Below are 26,737 nucleotides of genomic sequence, written 5' to 3'. Positions count from 1 at the left end.
TACTGTAGGGCTCCTCTTCTCCGGCTGCCATTTTTCCTCTCCGTAGTAGCGCCCCCAGTCGTCTCTGTATCTCCGGTGAACGCCTGTTATCAATCAGCAGGTCAGGGGGCAGCGTCCATGGAGCGCTGCCTGACAGATGAGAGGAGACAGCTTCCCTGAGCTATTGCCCAACTCCGAGGAGGGGGGATCTGCCTCGCCAAAAGTCAGCCGCCCGGATCACTGGAGCACCGTAACGCTTTATCTGCCGGAGCGTTCCTGCCAGATGTCCGCAGCGAGGGCTGCCAGGGTCAATGTCAATGTGATGGGGGGGGTGGACTAGTTCTCCTAGTTTTGTGTTCTCCAAAGACTGATCGCTCCAGTGCAATGTCGTACGAGTTCAAAAGGCTGAAACCCCCTCCGTCGTATTCAGAGACCCCCGCTCCCCGGGGAAGAGTCTTCCTATAAGAAATATTTTTGGTAATAGATAAGAAATTGAAGAATTCCCGTAACACATGACGCCGCTCCAAGACGACACCAGGGGGTTCATTCATCCGAGATACTCAGATTGCATTCCTTTCCAAAGGCGGGCAAAATTTCAAACAAACACACAGGGTCGACTGTTACCTGGAGGGGACTCGCCCGTAAGATCTCACAATTGGCCCCAAAGTCTACAAGTAGAAGCCACCACCGTGTTGGAAGCAGTTGGGGAGGGTTCATCTTTGTAGTTTAGATCCACGAAGAGAGCGCCATCACTCATTCCTTATACCGAAGACGCTCCATGCCGTGTGCAGATGTTCTCCATCCCGACACACGAGGCCTGGTACTGGAGAGGTGGACGAGCAGAGGAGACATCACATACAGCCGAGACTATAATGATCGGGAGGATCGTCACCGGCGGGAGGTGCCTGCTCTGCTCCCTCACGTTGCTCTTATTTCCGCTGTACACAACATCAGAACAAATTGTTCAATTTCTCTGTTTCTCATTCCCTTAATCATCCAAAACAGCTCACTAATAACGCGGAGAGCGACCTGCCACCAGCCTTAAAGAGGCACCACATATTTACTTTGGCTCCTGTGTAGGGAGGGCACGCAGTTTGTGACCAGTGCAATCCTGATGGTGCACGTCTGGATCATACAAAAAGGTCTGCATGTTTATTCCTCCGTAGACATTTAGAATGGACCTGTCAGAAGCGTTTTCCTCTGAAATCACCACCACTGCCTGTCAGATTAGCTGCTGTTCTTTCCAATGATGTCCGTTTTTTTAACGAAAGTAGAACCAATATTTTTGGTAAAGAAATGATATAATCACTGTGATTGTGGTCATGTGATAATTACCATGATAGGGTCAACAAGATCCTGTCCCTGTCCTAAACCAGTCCATCAAGGCTTGATTCAGGTCACACATCCCACACATGTGATGTTGTCTTCTAGATCTCATGTCTGCACAATGCAGCTGGGAGTATGTGCCATGGCTTCATCGGCACACTGCAGATTGGGCAGGGGCAGTGCAAGGACATTTTGTCTTAGGTTGATCACACGGCGAGAAAAACAGGGCGAGTAGAATGCAATAAAAAATCCTATGGGGTTGGTCCCAGGAGCGATTTTTTTTTTTTTTTTTTCTCAGCCCTAATTGGACCGAGAAAGCAATCGCAGCATGCTGCGGGTGGAATCCGATTTGTTTTCACTCACACCCATACAAGGCTATGGGTGAGAGACATATCACATTGCACTCGCATTACATCGGTGTAATGTGAGTGTAGTGCGAGAATCGCATCGGCTTACGATGGAGGAGATAGGGAGATTACTCCCTCCTTCTCCTCCGCAGCGTCCGCCTGTCCTCTGTGGCTGTGTTGTGATCGCAGGATCGGAGCACAGTGGCATGGCAGTCGCATGACACTTGGCTTACACTCCAGCAGAGCAGCAGCTGAGTGTCATGCAACTGACTCGCATTAATGCCCGTGTGGCCTCAGCCGTACTATCCCCAGTAGCCTCACCTCCTTGACTCTAGTTTGTTACTAATCTATGCCTGTAGAAATCAAAACTATTCCCTCATCAGGATCTGGAGCTACAAGTTCTGCTGGAGCAGATTGAAGGTCTACCATTAGGGAAAATCATTCTGTCATCCCATCTTCTGACCCTGGAGCTACAAACTTCACCTGTGATGGCACAGTTTGGTTGTCCCTACAGATTAAACCTCTCTCTGAGTCATTGAACCCTGGATCTGCAAGCGGCACCTCTGGTGGGACAGATATAAGATTTACCTGTATGGACAACTATTCTGTCCTCTAATCTTTTGATCCTAGAGCTACAAGCTACATTCCTGGTGGGCAGATTAAAAGTCTACCTGTGGGAACATCCATTATCTCATTGGGACCAAGAGATACAAGTTACATTTCTGGTGAGGCAGCTTGAAGGTCACCTTGTAAGGACAGCCATTCTCTTAGGCTGGTTTCACACTACGTCTTTTTAACATCCGTTGAAAACGTTATTTTAGCGGAAGTACGGATCCAGTGCAAATGCGTTTTCATTTCAATGCATTTGCAATGGACTCGCGTTAACATCCGTTCACCTGCGTTTGCGTGCGTTATAGTGCGGATCCGGTGACTTGCAGTTTTTTAACATGTTTCAAAAACGCTACTTGTAGCGTTTTTGAGCTGCGTCAAAATACTGCAAGTCACCGGATCCTGACTAAACAGCACGCGAACGCAGGTGAACGCTGGCGTGCTGATAGACAGGATCCTGCTTTTGTACTGAGCATGCCCAGAAAGTACTGAGCATGCCCAGAACCAGTCTCGCGTGATCTGTCTATCTCTCTACTCCCTCCCTCACCCTCTCTCTCTCTATCTCTGTCTTTCCCCCTTCCTCCCCTTCCTCTCTCCCCCACCTGAGAGCTGCGGACACTCGTAACCAAGGTAAATATCGGGTAACCACTTCTCTTAGTTACCCGATGTTTACGTTGGTTACGTGTGCAGGCAGCCCTGCTCCTAGCAGCTGCAGACACTCGTAACCAAGATAAATATCGGGTATCCAAGGCCGATGTTTACCTTGGTTACCAGTGTCTGTAGCTGTCAGAAGCCGGCTCCCAGTCTAGTTCCCCTCACTCCCGATCACATGACTCCAATGCCCGCCCCTAAACATCCAGTGCAGGATCCTGCAAAATAACAGATGCGTTTGCATACGTTATTTGCTGTAAAAGCAGGATCCGTACTTCCGCTAAAATAACGTTTTCAACGGATGTTAAAAAGACGTAGTGTGAAACCAGCCTTATCGAGGACTGTGGGTACAGGCTTCACCTCTCATGGATAAAAGGTCTATCTGTAAGGACAACCATTTTCTCATTAGATCTTCGGGCCCCGGATCTGCAAACTATATTTATGGTGGGACATATTGAAGGACTACTTGTATGTACAACCATTATCGTACCATACATTCACATAATACTAATCCATAACTGAATTCTCCTTCTACATTTGTCATCATACAGAAACTTTCACCCCCAAAAATGTGGACGCTAGAAATATTTATAGCAGTAAAACGAGAATGTCTATTTCACATTTGTAGCCCATTTATCGTCTCAGGGCGTTGGAAGAGGCACGTCACATGTTCCTTCCAGTCCCGTAACCTTCTGCCACGAAGCACCAGTTGATAGACCTCTGGAGTCACTTTGTATCGTGATTTTTATCCATTTTCTATATTTGTAGAGCTCAAAATTTACCAAGTTAAATGAACAAAAATATCTTCAATAAGGCTTAATTATATTACAGTTCTAAAACAACCCAGTAATTGTCTTCTCAGTGTCAACATGAAGTCTACTAAAGTGGTGGGCTTTCGTGTGCATTGAGAGCAGTATTGTCTGACAATGATAAGATTTGGACAGATGCTTTTGAGTATGTTTTCTAGGTAACTAAGCTTTAATCTTATGATGTAGGACAAAGCTTCGTAAAACTTCCCATAGACATTAGCTACCAAAACTGAGGATTTAGTCAACTGTTTGGAAAAGTTGTGCGTGAATTACCGTTCTCAAGACCTGCCATTGATTTGAATCATTAAATTGTGCGTACACACTTGGAGAGATAACTGCTAACAACAGAGCAAACTTTTTGTAAGCACTCAAATATGTATGAAATGGTAGATATTTGCCTAAATCTGTTGTTTATCATGGTATTCTCTAGTGTCCATCTTCATAGCCCCCATTCTGCCAGGTCTATGAATCATCGGTGGTCAACACTTTTGGTTGGTGGTTTCATTGAACACATTACAGTACATTCAGTTTGGTCCACAGTTTGGAAGTTGCTCCACAACGCCTTGTTCATGTTAAGCTCCCTGACTCAGGAAATATATGTCCACTGTGTCTAAGAGGTACAAGAATGGCGTGAATGTGTAGAGTACCCCGAGTCTTTTGCCACCACTGAAAATAAATGAGAAGTCAACCGTGGGTGCTGCTGCTTCTTTCTCCTATTAGCCAGTACGTCCGCACTTTTCCTTTGCCCTGAGTGAAAAATTTAATAGGATTTCAAGAAAGGTACAAAGTTGAAACTTTTGAAATGATTAATGTTAAATCTTGTTAAAAAACAAAAAATCTGAAACGTATGTTACCTTCATCTCTACATCTCCTCGCAAGCCCAGCTGGAAGCAGTTAAACTCCTCTAACACGTTCCGTGTGGCTGCGGAGACGTGAATCTTCAGTGCTACAAGAAATCACATTGATTAGCAGCAAGGGAGCAGGAGGACTCACAGGTATCCGCAATGATGAAAACACTGCAATCCGAGAGCCACCTGAATGATCATTACCAGCAATATAGCACAATATATTCCATCACGTTACAAACCAAGCTGACAGCAGATCCGAGAAGGCAGGGTTGTGTACACACATACGTGACAATTACTTAAAACCATCCTTCATCTTACACTTTGTCTAATTTATCTCATTGAAAATCTCACCTTCACCGTTCGACTCCATTCTTGAAGCTGTGTTCACGGTGTCCCCAAAAAGACAGTATCGTGGCATCTTCAAGCCTACCACACCAGCACAAACAGGACCTACGGAAAGTTCAAGGTATTGGACACAGGGTGACACAAAACTTAAACTATGAGGGTCATCTCAGAAAATCGCTGGGATAGTGGAAAACTAGGGCCCCTAGGCTGACCCTCAGACTAGGGGGCCCTATGCTATCCCTATTCTCAGAGATACCCCTAATGGTGGGGATGTCGGAGTCTCCTTCCAGGCCCTGCTCCAGCTCTGATCTTATACCCCCTGCCCTTCATCTAGGGGGGCCAGAAGAGGAGTGTGATTTAACCCACAGAAATAGACAGACAGGGGAAACTAAACCTCTGTCACACAGCACACACACAGGACAAGACAGAGAGATTAGGAAGAAAACAAGAGCAGGGTGGAAACAACAAAATGATGGGTAATTCCACAACAACTCCACGCACACAGCAACTCTTTCTCCAGCATATCTCGGACACCAGAACTCACAGACTAACAAAGCAGAAACTTTAGTTGGCGTAGGTAGAAGATTTCCTCCAGCTTAAAAATGAGAGGAGCAGAAGTGATTGGCTTCTTTACAACATGTGATCAAAGAAGCCTAACAAGCAGGTTAGTTGAAGTTAACTCTTGCTAGCCTGTCCATGAATGAGTAGACAGCTGGTTGATGCCAAATCTGCCTGAATTGATTAGAAACACCACTAAAACGATCGGACAGAGTGTCAGAATCTGCAATGTGAACAGAGGCTGATGCCGCCATGACAGTCGGCGAGTTTTGTTCAAAACTCTGTGTGTGCCAATTGCTCCCCCGACTCACCCGTATGAATTCCTATACGAAGCCTCAGCTGTTGGTCAGGGCGATGGCGAATCTTAAAAGTCCTGACAGCATCAAGTAAAGCGAGAGACATCCTGGCGATCTCACGTGTGTGGAGTTTACCATTACGAACTGGTAGCCCAGAGACCACCATATAAGCATCTCCTATTGTCTCCACCTGGAAGATATGGAAACCGAGCAATGATGAAGCTCCATTGACTGTTACTCATCCCTTATGAAAAAAACAGGCTACATATCCCACCTTGTAGACATCAAAGTTGTCTATTATGGCATCGAAGCAGGTGTATAAATCATTCAGTAGTGTGACCACCTGGGAGAAGAAGAGAGAACAACATCATTTTTGGAGGGTAAAATAATGGGCTAGATAGTGTAAGGAACAAAGCCTGCACTACTGTCATAGACTTGGTGCACCTCTGACCGTGTTACCGCACCTTCTAGCTGTGAAAATAAGGAAACTTGACCATGATGTGATACAATGAAGCGATCTAGATGTTGAATACCTGCATCGGCGTGCTCTCGGCAGACAGAGCCGTGAATCCCACAATGTCACTGAAGTAAATTGTGACGCTATCGAAGGCTTCAGCCTGAACAGTTTCCCCTCTTTTGAGCTGTTCGGCTACAGAGCTGAATAATGGAGAGAAATTTAGTGAAAAAAAAGACAAGTATGACTTGGAGAAGACAGAAAAGTATTAGATGCAGCATTTTCAGGTTCATTGTGGAAATATGAGATAATATCCAGATAATATCCAGTAAGAAATGTCCATAAGTTGTCATCTTATAGTGGTCAGACGCAGATAGCCAGTAGGTCCTTTTGATACTTACTGAGGCAGGATCTGGTACAGAAGAGCCTCTGCCTTACGTTTCTCCTCCAGGTACGCCTGTGTCCTGTCTTCTACAAGCTCCTCCAAGTTATTGGCGTACTGTTCCATGCGAGAGAGCAGATTGTCCAGGATGTTACTGCTGTTTTCTCTACGGGACAAGAAAAACAATGTTGTAAGCTGAGTGTATTCTGGAGAGGAGAAAAAGTCTGCATGTGTCGTAGTCTATATACTCCATATTTTATAGGACACATGGTAATAAAGTATTAGATAAACCAGAAAGAGAACTTTGACAACTAACACTTGAAGATGACATCAGGCAACCGGCTCCTGAAGTTGATGCCAAATCTGGCAGCCTTAGGCTATGTGTCCACGGTAGAATGTACCTGCGGATTTTTCTGCCTGAAAATCCGCGACTTTCGCGGCAAATCCGCACCCGCGGATTTGCCGCGGATTTTGATGCAGATTTTTTTTTTTCCCCCCATTCTATACCCAAAATCCGCACCAAATCTGCAACAAACAATTGACATGCTGCAGATTTTTCCGGATCAAAATCCGCGGCAAATCCGCAGCGGAAAAATCTGCAGCATGGACACAGCATTTCCAAAATGCCATTGAAATGGCTTGGAAGTGCCGCTGCTGCAGATTTTCGGGAAATCCGCGGCAAATCCGCGGCAAATCCGCGGCAAAATCCGCGGTAAATCCGCAGCGTGGGCACATAGCCTTAAGGGAGACATTCTTCTATCTCAAGTGCTGATCAAGTCTTGTACTCTGGCATGGCTCTCATTCCTTATGCTATTGGTTTTTGTTTTGACTTGTCACTGATCCTGACTGTCACGCTAGGTATGGGGAAGTACCACGCGTATGGCGACAGGGAAACAAAACCATGTGTCTGAGGAAGGGGGAGATGGTGGCCCCTTACCAAATCTTCCGCTGGACCATGGCTCCCCTGATCACCCTAGGTAAGTTCCACCCCTTTGCACTGAGCAGAATACCTGGCCCTGGCTGACCTTGAATGAGGCCTTATCTGAGGAACGGATGGGATGAGCGCTTAGTTAACCCCACTAAGCTCTAAAGAAGACACAGGGAGCACAAACAGGGGGAAGTGAACAAATACGTTATCTCCAAGCAGACTCAGGAGAGGAACAGCAAAAAAGAACAATGTTTCATTAGATGAATACAAGCTGACTGCTTGCATCCAAGGCCTGTATAGGAATACAACTATCACCAGCAAACACCAAATGAAAAGGAAATGTGGGGTATTAAAAGACACAAGGGGAAGTGATGATGATTAACAACTGAAAGGTGAGGATATCCACAGGGTCTCAAAAGGAAAGGGATTAACCCCAAGCAGAGAAGATATATAGGATACCATTTACACCACAGCAGGCAGAATAGAATGTTAGGGAGCAGTTTGTGCAGCCAAATGTTGTGACCTTCTACAGCCGGACACCACAGGACTGTCTGTCACCCATGACCCTGACTGTCACCTAGCCCTTAGGATTCTTCTTCTGGTACTTCTGGATTGTAAGATGGCTACATGGACAAGGTAGCATTCATCTGAAGACAGCTATCTCTCTTTCACCCAACAATACATGTGTTTTTAATGTGAAGCACTGGTGATCATATGATCGAGAGAGTAAGGATAGTGAGCTGGTTGCACCAAAATTGGCGGGATTTGACCTGTTTTCATCTAATGTGTAATGTGAATGTTTTTCCTTATGACTCTGTTCCTACTTACGGTCCCTTTTTGTGCTCTTCCCTGCCACATGCTGACCATTCTGGTAAAGACCCATGGATCCATTCATTACTACACTAAAGATGCAGCACTCCAGCATTGAACAGATTACAGTCAAAGACAAAGAATAAGCTCAAAAGATGTTTAGAGCAAGGGCATTGTTTCACCTGTTGAATTTGCGTAGTAAGACTTTGATCTGGTTGAAGTCAGGTCTGTCTAATTGGTCCTCGGCCCAGCATCGTTGCATAAGGATCCCTAATTCCTGGATATGGCAGTAAAGGTTGGTTGATGGTCTGAAATATGGCTTCTCTCTACTTCGTACTCTTTCTATGATTTCTAAGAAAAAGAAAAATGAGATAAGTATATAAAGTATATAAAGAAGGGAGAGCTGCCATCAGTTTGGTGTTGGATGCACCTTTAGGGCTGTAGTCTCCGCTGTCCATGTAGAAGACCCCGTTCCTCAGTGCAATCTCTTGCAGTATGATTCCAAAGCTGTAGACATCTCCTTTCTGGCTTCCCTGTGGACTGTGAGACTCTATGCGTAGAAGCTCCGGTGCCGTCCATAGTTTCTCTATAGCAAATGTGTACTTGAGATGAGTATTTCACATCAGAAATATACAACAAATTGGGTAAACCGAAGTCAATCGTTTTAGATCTCAACACCCTTCTGTGCTCACGACCACTACCTCTGCTGACTGCAGAGCTCACTAGTCGCTGACCTATATTCATGTTTACCAATACTTTATATAAAAACTTGGTTTGCTCAGGGTAAGCCATCTGCGTGTGCTATCGTCGCCTTATGCCACCTCATGCCTCCCTGCACATCCTGAACATCTGTCTCGTGGAAGCTGCTTTATCATACTCTACCCAGTGCAAGTACATAGTGCAGTTATATAAGAAGATAGATCGAAGGATGAATGGTTGTGACTATCTGTAGGATTGACTCTCCGACACTGAAACAAATAATCATCTTACAGAAGTTTTCTTACTGGCAAAATAAGCATGGGAGTCCTCCGAATCTACAGCACTGCGGAAACTGGCCAGTCCATAGTCTGTGATCTTCAGCACGAAGCGACTGTCCACCACACAATTGGACGACTTCAGGTTCCCATGAGATACTATGACGCTGTTGTGGAGGAAGAGCATCCCCTGGAGGGAAAACGGTAAAAGTTGGAAAATATTATAATTTGCATTTAGCCACAGAGAATGTGAGACCTGGGGGCAAAACACTGATGTTATACTGGTTTATGGTGATTTCAACTCCCGTCAGTCTGTAAGGGGTGGGCAGACCCCTTACAAGGAGGTGCAGTTTCCCCCTGAAGATACCTCACTCTGGGGTAGTTACTGTTGATGTTATTAATAAACATGTTTTTACTGTGCAGTGGGTTTTCCCCTAGAGCCCGGGTGGGACGGCTGTCCCCATAGAAACAGGGCAGGAGAGAGGAGGAGCCGGCAGCTTAGAGAGAGAAGTGTGTGTGTGTTGAAGTCAGTTGATTCCGGGACGGGGGAGAAGAAACAGCCAGGGGCAGAGTGTGGAGCTGAGTGGGCAGAAAGAAAGAAAGAAAGAAGGGAAGAAGAGAAGAAGTGTCCTCAAGAGTGGAAGCAGAGCAGGGGCAGAGTGTGGGAGCTGGATGAAAAGGGAAGCCGGAGAGAAAAGGAGCGGGCGGAACCTCAAAGTGCGAAGCAGTACCGGTGTGGGTCCGGTCTGTGGGTAGCCGTAGTGGGAGCCAGGTGAAGCAGATTAGCCGGGCACATCCCCACTGGAGGTGACGTCAGGACAGGCTTTCCCTCAGCTAAAGGAAGTGTGAAGTGTCATCTATAACTGCCGGTTGTGTGAAGAACTGTGTAATAAAGAATGCCTTTTGTTTGCACCGAATCATGCCTGGAACGTGTTTATACGTCGGACGACATCTGCACTACCACACTCTGCCCCATCGAGACATCTCCCGTCCCGATAGTGACGGCGGAGCCAGGGGTAAGCCTGATAGCAAGGGCCACGACTACAACCCTGGAGGCACCCCTGGCACCCCGTTACATGTGGCGTAGTCGGCAGGATGCGGATTGTATGCCAGGGGTCCCGACCCAAGAAGACGGAGACCAAGTGGTGCCTAGGGCACAGGATCCGGATTATTGGAGAAGAGTCCCGATCCCTTGGTGGGAAGAAGAAGAAGTGCCTGAAGCGTTGGACTGGGCACAAGATGGCGGCAAGATGGCCGTCGTCTTTGAGAACACAGAAAGCGCGCGAAGAATTGGCGCCAAAAGAAGAGCCTGGGGCTGGCCGGTGCCGAAAAAGAAGTTCGGAGTACTCCGCCCAAAGAGGGGAGGTGCCGGTCCCAGGGCACGGATGAAGATATGTGAAGTGGGCGGTGTTCCAAGGAAAAAGAAGAACCGCCGCGGAGGGGTCGACCTGATGTGTGAGACTGGGGGTGGAGTATACCCAAGAGCGGGAAAAGTAGGCCCGCCTCCACTTCCTCCAGCTTCTCCACTGACCCCGCCGCCATTATCAGAGACGCTGACTGAAAACGAGATGGAGACCTCCAGACAACAGCAAGATGTGGTGGCCGCGTTAGCAGCCACTAATCTGGGCAGAGGACGCCCGAAGCAGACTGCGGACGCAGAAGGACTTGCCCTTGCTTTACCGGCCATGCCAGAAGGACCGGAGCGGCCCACAAAAGTAACCTGGGTCACTACCTGGGATGCCGCGACCGGTGAGACCTCGACTGAAGTCCGGGCCACCTACAAGGCACAGCTACATCCGGGGAACAAATTCCTGGGAACTCCACACCAGTGTCCGGAGGTATTCCCGCCAGACGAGGTGGGATCCCCAACCCACGCAGCAGTTCCGGCCCCGGAAGAGCGACATGCCCGGGAGCTAGAAGAGGACGAGTGGGGATTCTTTTGGGAGCCGGTGAAGCCGACGCCCCCGACTCAGCGACCCCATCACCCCCGTCGGGGGTTGAGGAGGCAAGACCGGAGACAGAGGCACCAGAACCAACCGTCAACTACGAACCGTTCCGGAGGCTGCGCCGCTTGCCAGGTCAGTCCCTTTCTGATTATGTGAGGGCTCAGCGGGCCGAATGGCAGCGCGCGTACCACCCAGAGTGACCCGTAATGACCGGAGGTGATGGACATGTTCATGTTGAATACCGGCATTGTTCAAGAGCCGGAAAAGTTCCACAGTTTGCAACCATGTTTAAGCTACTGAGCCCGGAAGGAGCCTGATGCTGGACTGAGCCAGGGGCTCCCTCTGTGTTGTTAACGGAGACGTTACTGTTTTGTACTTTTACCTATCTACTAAGACCGGGAGTGCTGTAAAAGCCTCCGGGCAGAAGACCAGCAAAGACCGGGAGTGCCTGCTGAAGGCCTCCGGGCACACTGCCTACAAAGACCGGGAGCTCCCAGGAGGGACTCCGGGCGCAGAACTTGGGCACTCAGTGGTTGACTTTGTTTATGAAGGTTTCAAAGTTTTATCCAAAGTTTGCCTTGCTGCTAAATTGTGTTTTACAGGTTCGAGCCTTGCCGGGAGGCTTAGGCTTAAAGAGGGGAGGAATGTAAGGGGTGGGCAGACCCCTTACAAGGGGGTGCAGTTTCCCCCTGAAGATACCTCACTCTGGGGTAGTTACTGTTGATGTTATTAATAAACATGTTTTTACTGTGCAGTGGGTTTTCCCCTAGAGCCCGGGTGGGACGGCTGTCCCCATAGAAACAGGGCAGGAGAGAGGAGGAGCCGGCAGCTTAGAGAGAGAAGTGTGTGTGTGTTGAAGTCAGTTGATTCCGGGACGGGGGAGAAGAAACAGCCAGGGGCAGAGTGTGGAGCTGAGTGGGCAGAAAGAAAGAAAGAAAGAAGGGAAGAAGAGAAGAAGTGTCCTCAAGAGTGGAAGCAGAGCAGGGGCAGAGTGTGGGAGCTGGATGAAAAGGGAAGCCGGAGAGAAAAGGAGCGGGCGGAACCTCAAAGTGCGAAGCAGTACCGGTGTGGGTCCGGTCTGTGGGTAGCCGTAGTGGGAGCCAGGTGAAGCAGATTAGCCGGGCACATCCCCACTGGAGGAGATGTCAGGACAGGCTTTCCCTCAGCTAAAGGAAGTGTGAAGTGTCATCTATAACTGCCGGTTGTGTGAAGAACTGTGTAATAAAGAATGCCTTTTGTTTGCACCGAATCATGCCTGGAACGTGTTTATACGTCGGACGACATCTGCACCACCACACTCTGCCCCACCGAGACATCTCCCGTCCCGATAGTGACGGCGGAGCCAGGGGTAAGCCTGATAGCAAGGGCCACGACTACAACCCTGGAGGCACCCCTGGCACCCCGTTACAAGTCCACACAGAGGAGCAGGTTATAAAGGATTCAGATTAGAGGTCTTATATCTACAGATTAATGCTGCCCCTTCCCAAATCATTGATGTCTCACCTTCACAATATCATTGATAAGTGAATATCTGAACATCCAGTCCAGGGTGATGCTCTCATTTTCCAGAATATCCTGGGGAAACAGAATGAGTTATAAAGTCTACCTACTGTACATCCAATGCATCTTGTTGCTATATACCGATCAGCCGTAACACTAAAACAGGTCGCCCTAATGCTCGGCCTCATCGTGGAATGGACTCCGGATGACGGTGTCCTGTGATATCTGAAGCGAAGACGTTAGCACTGCAGCAGATCCTATAAGTCCTTTAAGATGTGAAGGGCGGCCTCCATGGATAAGAGTTGTTTTTCCAGGACACTCCACAAGTGGTTTGATCGAATTGATACCTGGGGATACCTGGCACCTTTATCTCTTGACAGGTTTACAGACCATTCCTGAACTGATTTAGGAGTTTGGTAACACACATGATCTTGCAAGAATAGAGAGTGCGTACTTTGCACAATATGTTGGTATTTGGTACATGTCATATTCACGTGAATGCCAGGAGCTAAGGATTCACAGTAGAACATCACTCTATGACACGGCCTCTTCTGGCTCATCCATGGTGAATCCTTTCTTCCCAGGTAAGTCACACTCACACACAGCTGGTTGTCCCCATAACGGAAAGCAGGATTCATCAGAATAATCCACCTTCTTCTACTCCTCCATAACACTTATGTACCCATTGTAGGCTCTTTCGATGATGGACAATCTGGGCACCTTGACCGTTCTGCAGCTGCACAGGCTCATACTACATCTAGAACATCAGAGTTTGTGATGTAACACCTTTTCAATCATACTTACATGGGATAGACCCAGATGACTTAGCCTTCACTCACCGCACACTGCAATGAGCCTTTTCTTACAAAGCATTTCTACCAGCAAGGGTAGAAAACCTTTGTGGAGTTGATCCAGATGATAAACCATCACAATTTTCCTCTTTGTGCCTCTGAACTCACATTTGCTAGTTTTCCCTGATTAGAAAACATCGACTAAGAAATTATTTATTATGGCTGATAATATATCCACCGGAAAGGCGCCATTGTCACCACCTGTCAGGGGTATTGATATTATGGCTGATAGGTGTAGACATTACATGAAGATACTGATAGAATTCCTACCTGGAGGCTTCCTCTAGGACAGTACTCAGTCAGGATGCATATATTCGGAGGGTCAATACAAGCCCCCACAAAGCGGGTGAGGTGTTCATTCTGCACGTCCCTCATCTGGAAGACACACAGTAAAGATACTAGAAATCATGGATAATTAATCAACCATATGATCGCATGAGATAATATACCCAATTCCATGACATTGCCGTTCTAGGACGAGCATACTACAGCGTATTCACACCACAACTCTGTGTCTGAAGATACTGCACTGTCTCTTGACCCTTAGGAGTAACACGACACCTCTTCCAAGGTAAGATATGGTTGGTTATGAAACACTTTTTAGGTTGTTTTAGTATAGATCCCCCCCAAAAAACGTGCACACCAGTTCTTGTATCAAGAGACCCAAAGGGAGGACTACGTGACTGTAGGGTCTTCAACATGTGAAGCGCTGATACTTCTGCATTTTGGACTTTATGAGGTTAGGGCTCCTGGATGAAGCTCTACTGTTTTGTGTGGTGAGGGTTAAGGCTGCACTGCTCTTGTGTGAAGTATAGAACAGTGCCACAAATACATATGGATAGCCGGTGGGGTCTCATCTTCTCAGTGATGGATGCTGAACATTAAATGCTGAGATAATTCCTGATTTAAGCATCTACAGAGGGAGGGAGAAGGGAGGCAGACGGAGCGGAGAGCTGCTCAGACCGAAGATTGCAAATATTACTGAAATGTCAGCGCTGGTCCTGATTAATATTGGGGTAGAGAAAATAACATTATCTAGAGGATTTAAGAAGCCGAGGGAGAGAAGACACAGTGAATACTAAAGACAAGGGCAGAGGCGGCATGGCAAGAGAATAAACGAGACCGAGAAGAGAGTGCAAATGACGAGCGTCGGGGACAAATTTCTCTCAGATACAGACCAATGGGAGAAGAGAGAGGTGCAATATAACATAAAAAGGCAGATTATTCCACTATACGGGGTCTGCCAAAAGCTGGCCGATAACCCCTGTAATGAGCAGTTGTCTCCGAGCCGGACTGATTAGAATAAAAAACACTTCAGCTAATTAGAGGCTTTATTTTCCATGTCACATTTGGATTTTAGAGGTAAATGCTCTAAGTAACCCCCAGAGTCAACGATCTTTGCATTTTTCTATTTGCCGAGGCTGAAACGCAGCCGGTTATCTGGATATCACATTTCTTTTCAACCCTCTCCAGACAAGAGCCCTTATTGTCACCACTCAACAAGTGACAAGCGTACAGATTAGCCGGCTGCTGCTGTCTTCTTTTCGAGGACTATTTGGATGCGAGAAAGAAGCCGTGACCGACTAGCTCAGGTTAAGTGGAGGAGAGCAGAAGGGTACCGTCCGCGCTTACAATAAAAATGACAACAAACGAGCTGTTTATGTTCAACAAGAACCATTTCTGTGGTGTCAGCAGCATTTCCCCGAGACTGGGAGCCAAGGATGTGTCGGAGCAAAGACAGCTCCCAGATGCCAACGTAAAAGCTTTGAGCATGAAGGGATGAATAGACTGGAGGAAATGCATTATGTAACCGGAGGATTACTAAAAATCTCAACACACACACAACGCAATGCTTACATGCTTCAGTTCAAACAGGACTTTGCGGATCAGTTCTATGCGTTTCCGGTTGATGTACTTAACTGCAACGATATTACCCTGCAAGAGAAAACAGGTTAAAGCCAACAAAAACTTGGTTAGATCCGGTCATAAATTAACATCCCATTAAGAAGGGTTACAACTCATCCAAGATTGCACCCTGGGGACCCATCTGGAGAAGGAATAAAATTTGTTTCGTCTCAAGAGAGCCAAGATATGGGGTTAATCAAGAGATGTTTGCGGAATATTTCTTTTTTATCGGCTTGGGCTACTAGTACCTTGTAATATGCTGTCTTTGCAAATATCTGGAATTGCCCTTCAGTGGTGAGCAGGGATCCATAGTTGGAGCCTCTCTAGATTGGAAACAATATTAATAAAAATGATCAGTGTACAAGACATGAGAGCGAGAAGGATAATGGCAATGTGTAAGGGGGATGTATGAGTAATGGGAAGAAATAATCAGACGGAAGAGAAGTCTGAGAATGAGGAGAAGCACAGAAGGTGGAGAAGAAATCAAGGGTATCGGATAGATGAGGACTGATATTTGGAATGACTGTTGCAGGGCTGGCCTCCGACATACCCCTCTATACATCGTGGACTTCACCATTGAACAACAACATCCATAACAAAAAAAAATGGGATGAAAAAAGAAGAAAACACATCAGCCCGAGCCTCCGAACAATGGCTTGCTCAGTGAACATTTTTTCGCACACTGCAGCCAACTCAGATGGGTTTTGCGATCTTATCTCCACACTTTGACGTACATTGTAAATTATGGGATGAAAATAGTAACCAAACATATTGAGTAAAAGAGATATTTTTGTTCTATGACAAAGCGTTGGACTCAGGTGGAGGAAAGATAAGAAAGAGGAAAACAAAGTTTAGTTTCGGTTTGAGAGAAAGAAAAGATAGAGGAATGTGCCAATGATGTTCTGTAGGTACGGAGATGACAAGATGAAGGCGTGTGGAGCAAAGTCGGATAATGTCAGAGAGAACTAAAGGGGATTAGAAATAGCAAAAGGAATAGAAAAAAGTAATGGGGTACGAAAACGATGGCTACTGATTCAAACCATTGATATAGAAGATCCAACAAAGTCTCCAGAAAATCATGTCGAGAAGGGCCTCTAGTGGCTCTCATTGTTTTTATTTTGGCTTTACATGTCAAATAGTTTATTTTTTTTAGATCCAGGTCATTAATGTCAAGGTGCAACCACAAAGATGTCAAACCACTAATTAAACTAGCGAACACCTACTAACTTTTGGGGTGAAGCTTATTGACACTTCAGTAGGTCACCAATTTGTTTTTATTTCCAAGGGTGCCAACATCACTGCTGACTATTTTATACAAAGAGAGGACTAAGTGAAATAGAGGCCCCTGGTAATTTATATAGGAGTGAAAACCCCAGTCTACTAGCAGCTAAACTCAATATAAATGGAAATCCACACAGGAGCAGAAGAACAAACCCAAGGGTTTCACCTTTACTTGAGTTCGTATCTTATATTTGGTGGATGTCTCCTATTGGATCTGGATTCGTAACTGGGACCAAACCACTTATTTAGGCTTCTAAAGTAAGACTCGGACATTGTGTAGACTATAAAGAGTAACAACAGATTTTGGGTTGAGTAATACAAGTCCTCCATTGCACAGCGGCTGGTGAATTGTCTTCTAACGCAATGAAGATTGGGGTCTCACCACTTTGGGGCAACCGACACAAATTTACATCGATCCTATGACTTACTTCAGCAGTAGAAAAGGCAAGCCAAGTCGTAAGCAGTGTAACAGTGGTATCTTTTATTTATTAGTGGGTGTAACAGAAGACAGAAAAATACAAACCGGACCACACAACCAGCCCCTTCGGTCCATTACTGGACTCAGCCAAGGATGGTCAATACAAAGACCAAATCTATCCTAAGTAAATTTTGAGGGGAGCTAAACTACCTCTTCTGATTATTGAGGATTATCGTTTGTAGTTGCTCTGCCCCTTAACATGACCAGGTGGGCAGGCGCGGACATGCAAGATGCTTCTGGCGCAGTTACCAGGGATAGCGTGAGCTTGCTGCCTGCCCTGCGGAGGTTCTTCTCCATGTTGCTCGTCTGAATGTCCTCCCAGCGTACTTTCCACAGCTCCGCAGCCAACTCTTTCTCCAAACGCAGCTTCCTATGGAGACAACGGTAGATGTTTGCTTCATGGAAATTTCATGTTTTCTTTATGAAATTGACCATGTGTTGGACATGGAGCTATGACCGCTTATAGCCTTGGGTGATATTTTTCAAGTTTTCATCAAAGTAAATATACGGAGTAAGCCTATAATATATTGAGTCTAATTTATCACACAAGGCCAAGGCTTAATGACATCAAAGGCGACAGCTTGTGCAACTTTGGTGTGACTCAACGAGGCTCCCCATTAGTGCTTTCTGCAGGCGGCTGTGATTCTCGGTGCCTACTCTTTCCCTGCATGTAGCTTTAGTTGTCCGTACACTGTACATGGCTAATAACTGACAGCTACTCCTCCTGCTCTCATGACATACATGCTCATGTGGTTTAGCCTAGCAGAGAATCGGAAGAGTGGATTGATTTTTGCCCATAAATGTGCACGAATCCCAGATTAATGCTCGTTTGTGGTCCCGTTCACAGCTCACCCCCTCCCTCCTGTACAATGACTTATAACACTTGGATTACATAGGTGAAAAGACAGAAAAAAACACATATACACTGGAGATCAAAATTAGAGAACAACACACAATTTCCTAAAAGTTGCGGTCATTGTGTTGTCCTATGTGATTATCTCCTCACATGAGGAAACTCAAAGGATTTCCCGCTTATTTCATAAATTGAATTTATTGTAAAGCAAATAATAAAAATGTAAATGTGATAAATGAAAAAGAACAAGGATCAAAATTAGAGAACACTTTCAGATCCCTGCTGGTTATTGGTGTTAATATGGCACGTGGTGCTAATTTCCTTCATTATCTGACAAACCCTATGTAACTGGCGCCAAACTTTCCAATTTCCCGTTACAAAGTGACTGAAACCCTCCAGCAGCAGGTTGTCCAGATGAAGGCCAAAGGGGTGACCCAATCAGCCATAGCAAGAGAAGTTGGTCTTTCCAAGTCTGTGATATCAAGAATATTGCATCTTTACAACATCACAAACTCTTTCATGTCCCCCAACAAGGCTGGTCGCCCGTGAAAGACAAATGCAAGAGAGGACAGGATAATGTAGAGATTCTCCATGGGTAATCGTCTCACACTACAGCTGGAATTGCCGCCTGTTCAGCACTGAACTGGGTAAGGCTATAGGCACACGCTGCAGTTTTTGCCGCGTTTTTTTGGTGCAGTTTTGTTGGCAGAACTTTCTCACTTTTCACTTCCCAGCAAAGTCTATGAGAAGTCAGATTTGCTGTGCGCTTTTGCAGTTTATTTGTCAGCAGAATTTTTTGACAAAATTTTGTGACAAAAAAGAAGCAGGGGCAAAATGTTCATTCTTCTTGTGTTTTTGTCAACATTTGTCACCCATTGAAATCAATGAGGGAATGAATAACGCAAGGAAAATCTCATGGTTACAAATTGTTTGCGTTTTACATACGTTTTATCTGCGGTTTTGTCAACAAAAACGCAGCTGATAAACTTAGTTCCAGAATGACAAAATCAATGCTGGAGTGATTGTGGGGTGTCGGTTTCGCTCTCTCCAAGCGCTTCATACTCACCGATCACCAGGCGGCTGTCACACTTCTCCCGCAGCAGTTCTTTGTTCTTCCCGAGCCCGCCGCTCATTAGGCTCATACATATTCACTGCACCCGCTTATTAGGCTCATACATATTCACTGCTTCCCCTACTCACCGTCGTCTGTGATTGGTTGCAGCCATACGCGCCCCCACGCTGAGAAATAGCTGTCTGACTGCAACCAATCACAGATGCCAGTTGGCGGGTCTATATCGTACAATAAAATAATTTAAAAAAAAAGTGTGGGGTCCCCTCCAATTTTGAGCTGGGCCCAGCACCAGAATTGGCGCATCTTATGGATGTGCCACGTCTGGGGCAGCTGTGGGCTGCTATTGTTAGGCTGGAAAGGGCCAAAAACAATGGCCCCTCCCACCCTAATAATATCAGCCCCCAGTTGTCTGCAGTACCTTTGCTGGTTTTAGAAACAGAAGGGGACCCCATGTCATTTAAAAAAAATCAAATAATTAAGAAAAAAGTGTGGGATTCCTTCTATTTTTCATAAAACGCCAAGGTAAAGCAGACAGCTGAGGGTTGCAACCTGCAGCTGCTGCTGTTCCTGTGTTGGATAAGAAAAATGGGGGGCCCAACGTCATTTTTTTACCACCAAAATATTAAAAAAAATAAGTTTGCTAAGCTAGCTATCCCTCTATTGAGCTACTCTGTTATTCTTTCTATCTATTCTCTTCTTTCTTATTATCTATTCTATATGTTCTTTCTATCTATCTGTTTTATATGTTCTATCTATTTTTTCTGTTTTTCAATATATCAATGATCCTATCCTATCATATTTTGTTTCTCCTTTAAAAAATGCATTAACAAAAACGCTAGAAAATCGCAGTAAAAAGGAGGCAAAAACACACCATCGTTACAAGCATTTTTTTAACATTTCCAGGCTCTTTGTGACAAGGTGCAGTTTTGGTTGCAGTTTGTGTGCAGAAAAAACTTCAGCGTGCACATATAGCCTAAGGACTTGTCTCGTCATACAGGGTCATGACGTGTAAGAGCATTTGGACTGAAAGCCCACTGTGCAGTGACCAAACCTTTCATTAGCAGAAAGAATGACAAGGCTAGACTCGCCTTCGGTGAGGAGCATGTTGTGTGGACAGAGAAGTGTCCACAGGTCATTTTAGTGATGAAAGAAAGTTTAATTTATTTGGGTCTGATGGGAAACATTATGTTAATCAACACATTGACCTTCTCCCCCTCTTGTATGATGACAGATAACCCTCTATGTACACAGTATTCACTATTCACAACACACTCCCCCTACTCCGTCTCACTTCACATTAATGTTTGCACACGCACATTATATGCTTGAGTACAAAGAGCAGGGTTGGAGTCAGTCTACTGCAGTCTAATGGACTTTTTTAATTCCTGGAACAACAGGAAAAGTGATTCTGAAAAAGTCCAAGTGAGGAGGGTTATAGCTGTGAAAAAAAAATTGTCGGACATTTTTTACACACAAAAGCCTGATTTCCACTGCAGGTGATTTTCTGAAGATCGCTCCCTCTTATGCTGCAGCCAGACACCTCTGGAGGCGACTTATCTCCTTAGGAACACAGTAATTGGTCAGGCTCGCATCTAACACTCCCAATCCTTTTTCCTCTGGATATGAGCCTTTTTGGAAGAGTTGAGACACCGCAGTACAAAAAAACAAAGTTGGCTTAAACATGAATAAATCTGCCTTTAAATGTTCTTCCACAATTGAGGTGCAGTTGAGATCAGAGAAGAGGCGCAGGAGCTTTAGGAGATACGGCATTGTGTTGTAACGGTGAAGACTGAGGCTAGGTGAACATTCACCTTATGTACAGTGCTGCTGAAGGATACAATATTTTTATATATTTGTCCTACCCCAATTAGTCCTTCCAAAGTCTACTGCTTTGACCAACAGCTGCCCTCCGAGATCTTTCCTTAATCCCATAATTCTCCCTCCTCCCACCCTTTTCGATTTTGAAAGCTGAAGTCAAGCAGCGGTCCCTTCCAATTACGGCTCTCATGGAAACAAAATGCGGGTCTGGAGGCTCCAAATGACACATCCCCTCCCTCCCATCTACCAGGATCCTGAGAATCCCAGTTTTCAATTAGCAGCTACAAGGCCAAGGCAGCGGGAACAGGAGACGAGCCGAGTAGAAGGGGGTGAAGCTTGTCTATTAGGAGGTAGCAGGAGAAGAGAGAGGATACCTGTATATGAAGATGGAGGAGACTGCAATCGCCAAGAGGATGAAGCAGATCACTATCGACGTGACCTCCAGGATGGAGAAACTGGCTAATTAAAAAAATACAAGAATCATTAGAGAGGGAGAAACATATTCATGAAACACCAAGGCTGAGACATAGTAGTGCTGACAGTCTACCACATCAAAGTCTACATAAATATCCAACATACCACTCCTCAGCAGGACATCCAAGTCTACAGATGAATCCAACATGTACATCTCCCCAGCATCCTGAGAAAAGCTACACACAAATCCAACACAGAGAACATGCAACCTCTGAGAAGTATACAGAACTGAACGAGGAACATGACAAAGTCTACATGAAACATACAACCACTGAACAGCATGACGAAAGACGTGACCTGCAACGTTTGAGCAATGTGATGAATACTACACATGCCCAACATGAAGAACATATAGTATATGTGATAAACATGAAGGGAACATTTGTATCCGGCAGCAGGACAAACAACTCCCAAGTGATATGACGGTGTCTACAAACATCCAAAAAGGGAACATAGAACAGCTTTTTAAAATGATGACTCAGCATGTGTCCAACAGAGAGAACATACAACTGGTGACCAGTATGATGATATCTACATGTGTGCACTAGAGAGAACGTACAACTGGTGACCAGTATGATGGTATCTACATGTGTGCACCAGAGAGAACGTACAACTGGTGACCAGTATGATGATATCTACATGTGTGCACCAGAGAGAACGTACAACTGGTGACCAGTATGATGATATCTACATGTGTGCACCAGAGAGAACGTACAACTGGTGACCAGTATGATGGTATCTACATGTGTCCAACAAAGAGAACGTACAACTGGTGACCAGTATGATGGTATCTACATGTGTCTAACAGAGAGAACGTACAACTGGTGACCAGTATGATGGTATCTACATGTGTGCACCAGAGAGAATGTACAACTGGTGACCAGTATGATGGTATCTACATGTGTCCATCAGAGAGAACGTACAACTGGTGACCAGTATGATGGTATCTACATGTGTGCACCAGAGAGAATGTACAACTGGTGACCAGTATGATGGTATCTACATGTGTCCAACAGAGAGAACGTACAAGTGGTGACAAATAAGATGGTATCTACATGTGTCCGACAGATAGAACGTGCAACTGGTGACCAGTATGATGCTATCTACATGTGTCTGTCAGAGAGAACATAAAAACTGGTGACCAGTATTATGGTATCTACATGTGTCCATCAGAGAGAACGTACAACTGGTGACCAGTATGATGGTATCTACATGTGTCCGACAGAGAGAACATACAACTGGGGAGCAGTATGATGACATCTAAATGTGTCCATCAGAGAGAACGTACAACTGGTGACCAGTATGATGGTATCTACATGTGTCCGACAGAGAGAACGTACAACTGGGGAGCAGTATGATGACATCTACAATTGTCCAACAGAGAGAACATACAACTGGTGACCAATATGATGATATCTACAGTACATGTGTCCAGCAGAGAGAATGTACATCTGGTGACCAGTATGATGGTATCTACACATGTCCAACAGAGAGAACATGCAACTGGTGCCCAGTATGATGGTATCTACATGTGTCCAACAGAGAGAACATACAACTGGTGACCAGTATGATGATATCTACAGTACATGTGTCCAACAGAGAGAACATGCAACTGGTGAGCAGTATGATGATGTCTACATGTGTCCATCAGAGAACATACATCTGGTGTCCAAGTATGATGATGTATACATGTGCCCATCAGAGAGATCATACATGTGGTGACCAGTATGATGGCATCTACATGTGTACACAAGAGAGAACATACAACTGGTGACCAGTATGATGGCATCTACATGTGTACACAAGAGAGAACATACAACTGGTGACCAGTATGATGGCATCTACATGTGTACACAAGAGAGAACATACATCTGGTGACCAGTATGATGGTATCTACATGTGTACACAAGAGAGAACATACAACTGGTGACCAGTATGATGGCATCTACATGTGTACACAAGAGAGAACATACATCTGGTGACCAGTATGATGGTATCTACATGTGTACACAAGAGAGAACATACAACTGGTGACCAGTATGATGGCATCTACATGTGTACACAAGAGAGAACATACAACTGGTGACCAGTATGATGATGTATACATGTGTCCATCAGGGAGAACATACAACTGGTGACCAGTATGATGACGTCTACATGTGCTGCTCAGTGACTTGGCACTTGACTTACGGATACAGTCACACTCCATGTGTCCTACCCCAATAGCAGAGTTAATGGCAGTAATTAAACAAATTACTGACTGTCCTAAATTGCCTGATGTAATCTGCCAGAAAGTCTGAAACATATTGATAATATCTGACCTTTGCTGCAAACTCTGTAATCATACAAAGCACAGTGCACACGTTTTTTCCATGGTTACAAGTATAAAACCAGTTATCCATGACCTGGACTGGCAGAGTATATCATTGGTTTGCATTAATAAGTCCAGTTTCAGCATAAAAGGATTCAGACCACGCTTTGAGAAGTCATCAGTTCACACCACTAACAAGAGCAATTTGGGCTGAAAACATTGTATTTACTTATTTTACGGCTGAGCCCCTCCATGAACACGCTTACTCACTTTTCTTGCACGCTGGATTGTTGTTATCAAATCCACAAGGAGGGAAGTCAAGTGGTGGGAAGCCGTTCCCCGGCCAGTGGATCTCCCGTCCTGGTACCTGCACAATCCTCCGAAGAGTCCCGTTATAAATGGCCACTATCTAGGAGCAGAAGACATTAGTCTGTGAGACCTGTGAACACAGCCTGAGCTCGCCACCTTAGCAGTTGTTGGTCTTGTACCTGGAAGTCTCCAGTAGCTGAGGACATGTCCCAAAGAGAATAGTCAGTTTCACGGTCACCGTTGTCATCTATCCTCATGAACCCGGACACCCCTGTAACATGGCAGAGCATTAGTCGCAGAAGGGCCAGAATATGGAGGGTTATTGAGGCCACAGGGGCAGATGAGGGGTCACTTATGACCATGACACACAGGTGATGAGAGAACACTAATGACTGTGACACATGGGGGAGATGAGGGGACACTAATGACTGACACCTGGGGAGATGAGGGGACACTAATGACTGACACCTGGGAAGATGAGGGGACACTAATGACTGTGACACCCGGGGAGATGAGGGGACACTAATGACTGTGACACCCGGGGAGATGAGGGGACACTAATGACTGACACCCAGTGAGATTAGGGGACACTAATGACTGAAACCTTGGGAGATGAGGGGACACTAATGACTGTGACACCCGGGGAGATGAGGGAACACTAATGACTGTGACACCCGGGGAGATGAGGGGACACTAATGACTGACACCCAGGGAGATGAGGGGACACTAATGACTGTGACACCCGGGGAGATGAGGGGACACTAATGACTGTGACACCTGGGGAGATGAGGGGACACTAATGACTGTGACACCTGGGGAGATGAGGGGACACTAATGACTGTGACATATGGGAACTCACAACCGTTTTCCTTTGCAGCTATGGGTAAAGGGTTAAGCCCACTGATTCCTTGCATCGAGCAGAGTACGACAGCCTGTGTGGCACGTAATCATCGTGCATGTTTGAAGTAGCTGGTAATGATGGGATAATTACCCAGGAAAATTATGCTAAGAATCAAAGTATTGAAAATGAGCTTCAATGTAATTCAGAAATCCCAGAGGCAGCAGATGGTAACCGAGCATCTGACAATGGAAAAGGTGACTCAATGGGAAGAGTGTGGTAAGTACACCTCTCGCCCCAACAGACATCTCATCCTCCTCCAGACACCCATGGCATGAGAGAGGAACTGGACAGGATGAAATCATCAGGACTTCTCCAAACACATGAGATGGCCAGTCCCACCACAACAAAACATAGAGCACTCCTCCATCATTCAGCAGCATAAAATCATCAGGACTTCTCGAAACACATGAGATGGCCAGTCCCCACCACAACAAAAAAATAAAGCGTTTGTCCATCTTTCGGCTACCAGAAATTATGGATCGTCCCACAGATTTGTAGACTCTGGGCTTCTGGAGATCCTTGTGAGGATGGTGAATGATTCTGCAATGATTCTGCAGGATCTAGAGAAGCAGCTGATAAATGGAAATGTTGTCTTGGGCCACAGCCATCAACACGCGAGATACCAAGACAAATCAGATATGTTGAAGAATGAGAATATGAAAAAAGTTAAGGAGGTTCTAAATCAAAGTAAAAAAAATAATCTGGGAAGCGGAAATATGAATATGATGCCCGTTGTGTTGTAGAATACGTTCAGTTACATCAGATCATGACTGTCGGGTGGTCACTTATCTTTGGTAAATAATCGTATATTTCCAATATTTCTTACTTCAACATTTTCCATTGAGAGTGAGTGGGCACAGCCATGTAGGTGACTGATCCCACCAAAGCCAGTGGGGTGCTGGCATTTCATGTCTCTTTACGTATTGTCCTTATTCACCAGGTTTGGGTGGCTGTTCTTGTCTGAACATGAGAGCTGGACATTCTCTGAATAAATGTATATATGTCTGTAGGAGCTGTAGAGCAGAGAGCTAACAAAGGAAGGAAGATGAAGTGGGAATTCTTGTGTTGGAGGAATGTTCTCCGCACCCCTGTAGGAGGTAGACCATGTGCAGCGTTTAGGCGTTGTAGTTGGCCCATGTTACATGACATAACACTGGAATAGTGAAGAAGCAGTGAAGGCCGAGCAACAGCTGCTTCCCGTACGTTCAGGAACCCTTCACTGCGTCATACGATTTTATGGGGTTGTCTGGATTTAATGGGACACTAAGTCTTATCTCCATTTGCTCAGCAGTTAAGTTCAGCCTATTGTTCACCTTCTTTTAAGAGCTTTACATGAGCTCAGCAGTGCTGGGTACTGAGCTGCTCACACTTTAATAGTTCTCATCAGGGCATTGCATGGAGAGGTTTGACTTTACGCCTTGACACTCACAATCGGCCCAACTGAAAGTGCTGCTGTCTGCTGACTCTAATTTTGACTCTAATTTTGGAGTTATTCCCAAAAAGCCGAAGAGCAAAAAGTTGCAAGTCTCATCACGGAGTATGGTTGATGTTTCTTAATAGCCCTTGACTACTGGTAGCCATGATGGGATGCATGTCCTTCCTCCATGAATTGTACAGGAGATAATTGCCCACCTTTGGACACCCTTAGCTATGATCACTCTCATTCGTTTTCAGCCTGAAAGTTTGGCAGATCATCTTATGAGCACTTCCAATCATTCATGA

The 26,737-nt window shown here is 45.6% G+C and overlaps 1 protein-coding gene across 1 annotated transcript in view; it reads right to left on the bottom strand.

The window, feature by feature from the left end:
• Positions 1–3,406: 3,406 nt before the first annotated feature.
• NPR1 (natriuretic peptide receptor 1) overlaps positions 3,407–26,737 on the bottom strand; it is a 91,729-nt gene continuing 68,398 nt past the window's right edge. Inside the window, exons 5-22 of the mRNA XM_075330631.1 lie at positions 24,294–24,385; positions 24,076–24,214; positions 21,395–21,479; positions 17,527–17,647; positions 15,767–15,841; positions 15,471–15,548; positions 13,884–13,988; positions 12,766–12,837; positions 9,347–9,506; positions 8,773–8,928; positions 8,525–8,693; positions 6,624–6,770; positions 6,302–6,425; positions 6,043–6,111; positions 5,784–5,958; positions 4,921–5,019; positions 4,576–4,667; positions 3,407–4,468 (exon numbers count right to left, since the gene is read on the bottom strand). Coding sequence (XP_075186746.1) covers positions 4,406–4,468; positions 4,576–4,667; positions 4,921–5,019; positions 5,784–5,958; positions 6,043–6,111; positions 6,302–6,425; positions 6,624–6,770; positions 8,525–8,693; positions 8,773–8,928; positions 9,347–9,506; positions 12,766–12,837; positions 13,884–13,988; positions 15,471–15,548; positions 15,767–15,841; positions 17,527–17,647; positions 21,395–21,479; positions 24,076–24,214; positions 24,294–24,385 — 2,021 coding nt within the window. The 3' untranslated portion in view covers positions 3,407–4,405. The remainder of the gene's footprint in view (positions 4,469–4,575; positions 4,668–4,920; positions 5,020–5,783; positions 5,959–6,042; positions 6,112–6,301; positions 6,426–6,623; positions 6,771–8,524; positions 8,694–8,772; positions 8,929–9,346; positions 9,507–12,765; positions 12,838–13,883; positions 13,989–15,470; positions 15,549–15,766; positions 15,842–17,526; positions 17,648–21,394; positions 21,480–24,075; positions 24,215–24,293; positions 24,386–26,737) is intronic.

The sequence above is a fragment of the Anomaloglossus baeobatrachus genome, chromosome 12, assembly GCF_048569485.1.
Source record: "Anomaloglossus baeobatrachus isolate aAnoBae1 chromosome 12, aAnoBae1.hap1, whole genome shotgun sequence".
NCBI classification, from domain to species: domain Eukaryota; kingdom Metazoa; phylum Chordata; class Amphibia; order Anura; family Aromobatidae; genus Anomaloglossus; species Anomaloglossus baeobatrachus.
The sequence above is the reverse complement of the archived record's forward strand: the minus strand, read 5'-3'. Positions and strand labels throughout refer to the sequence as shown.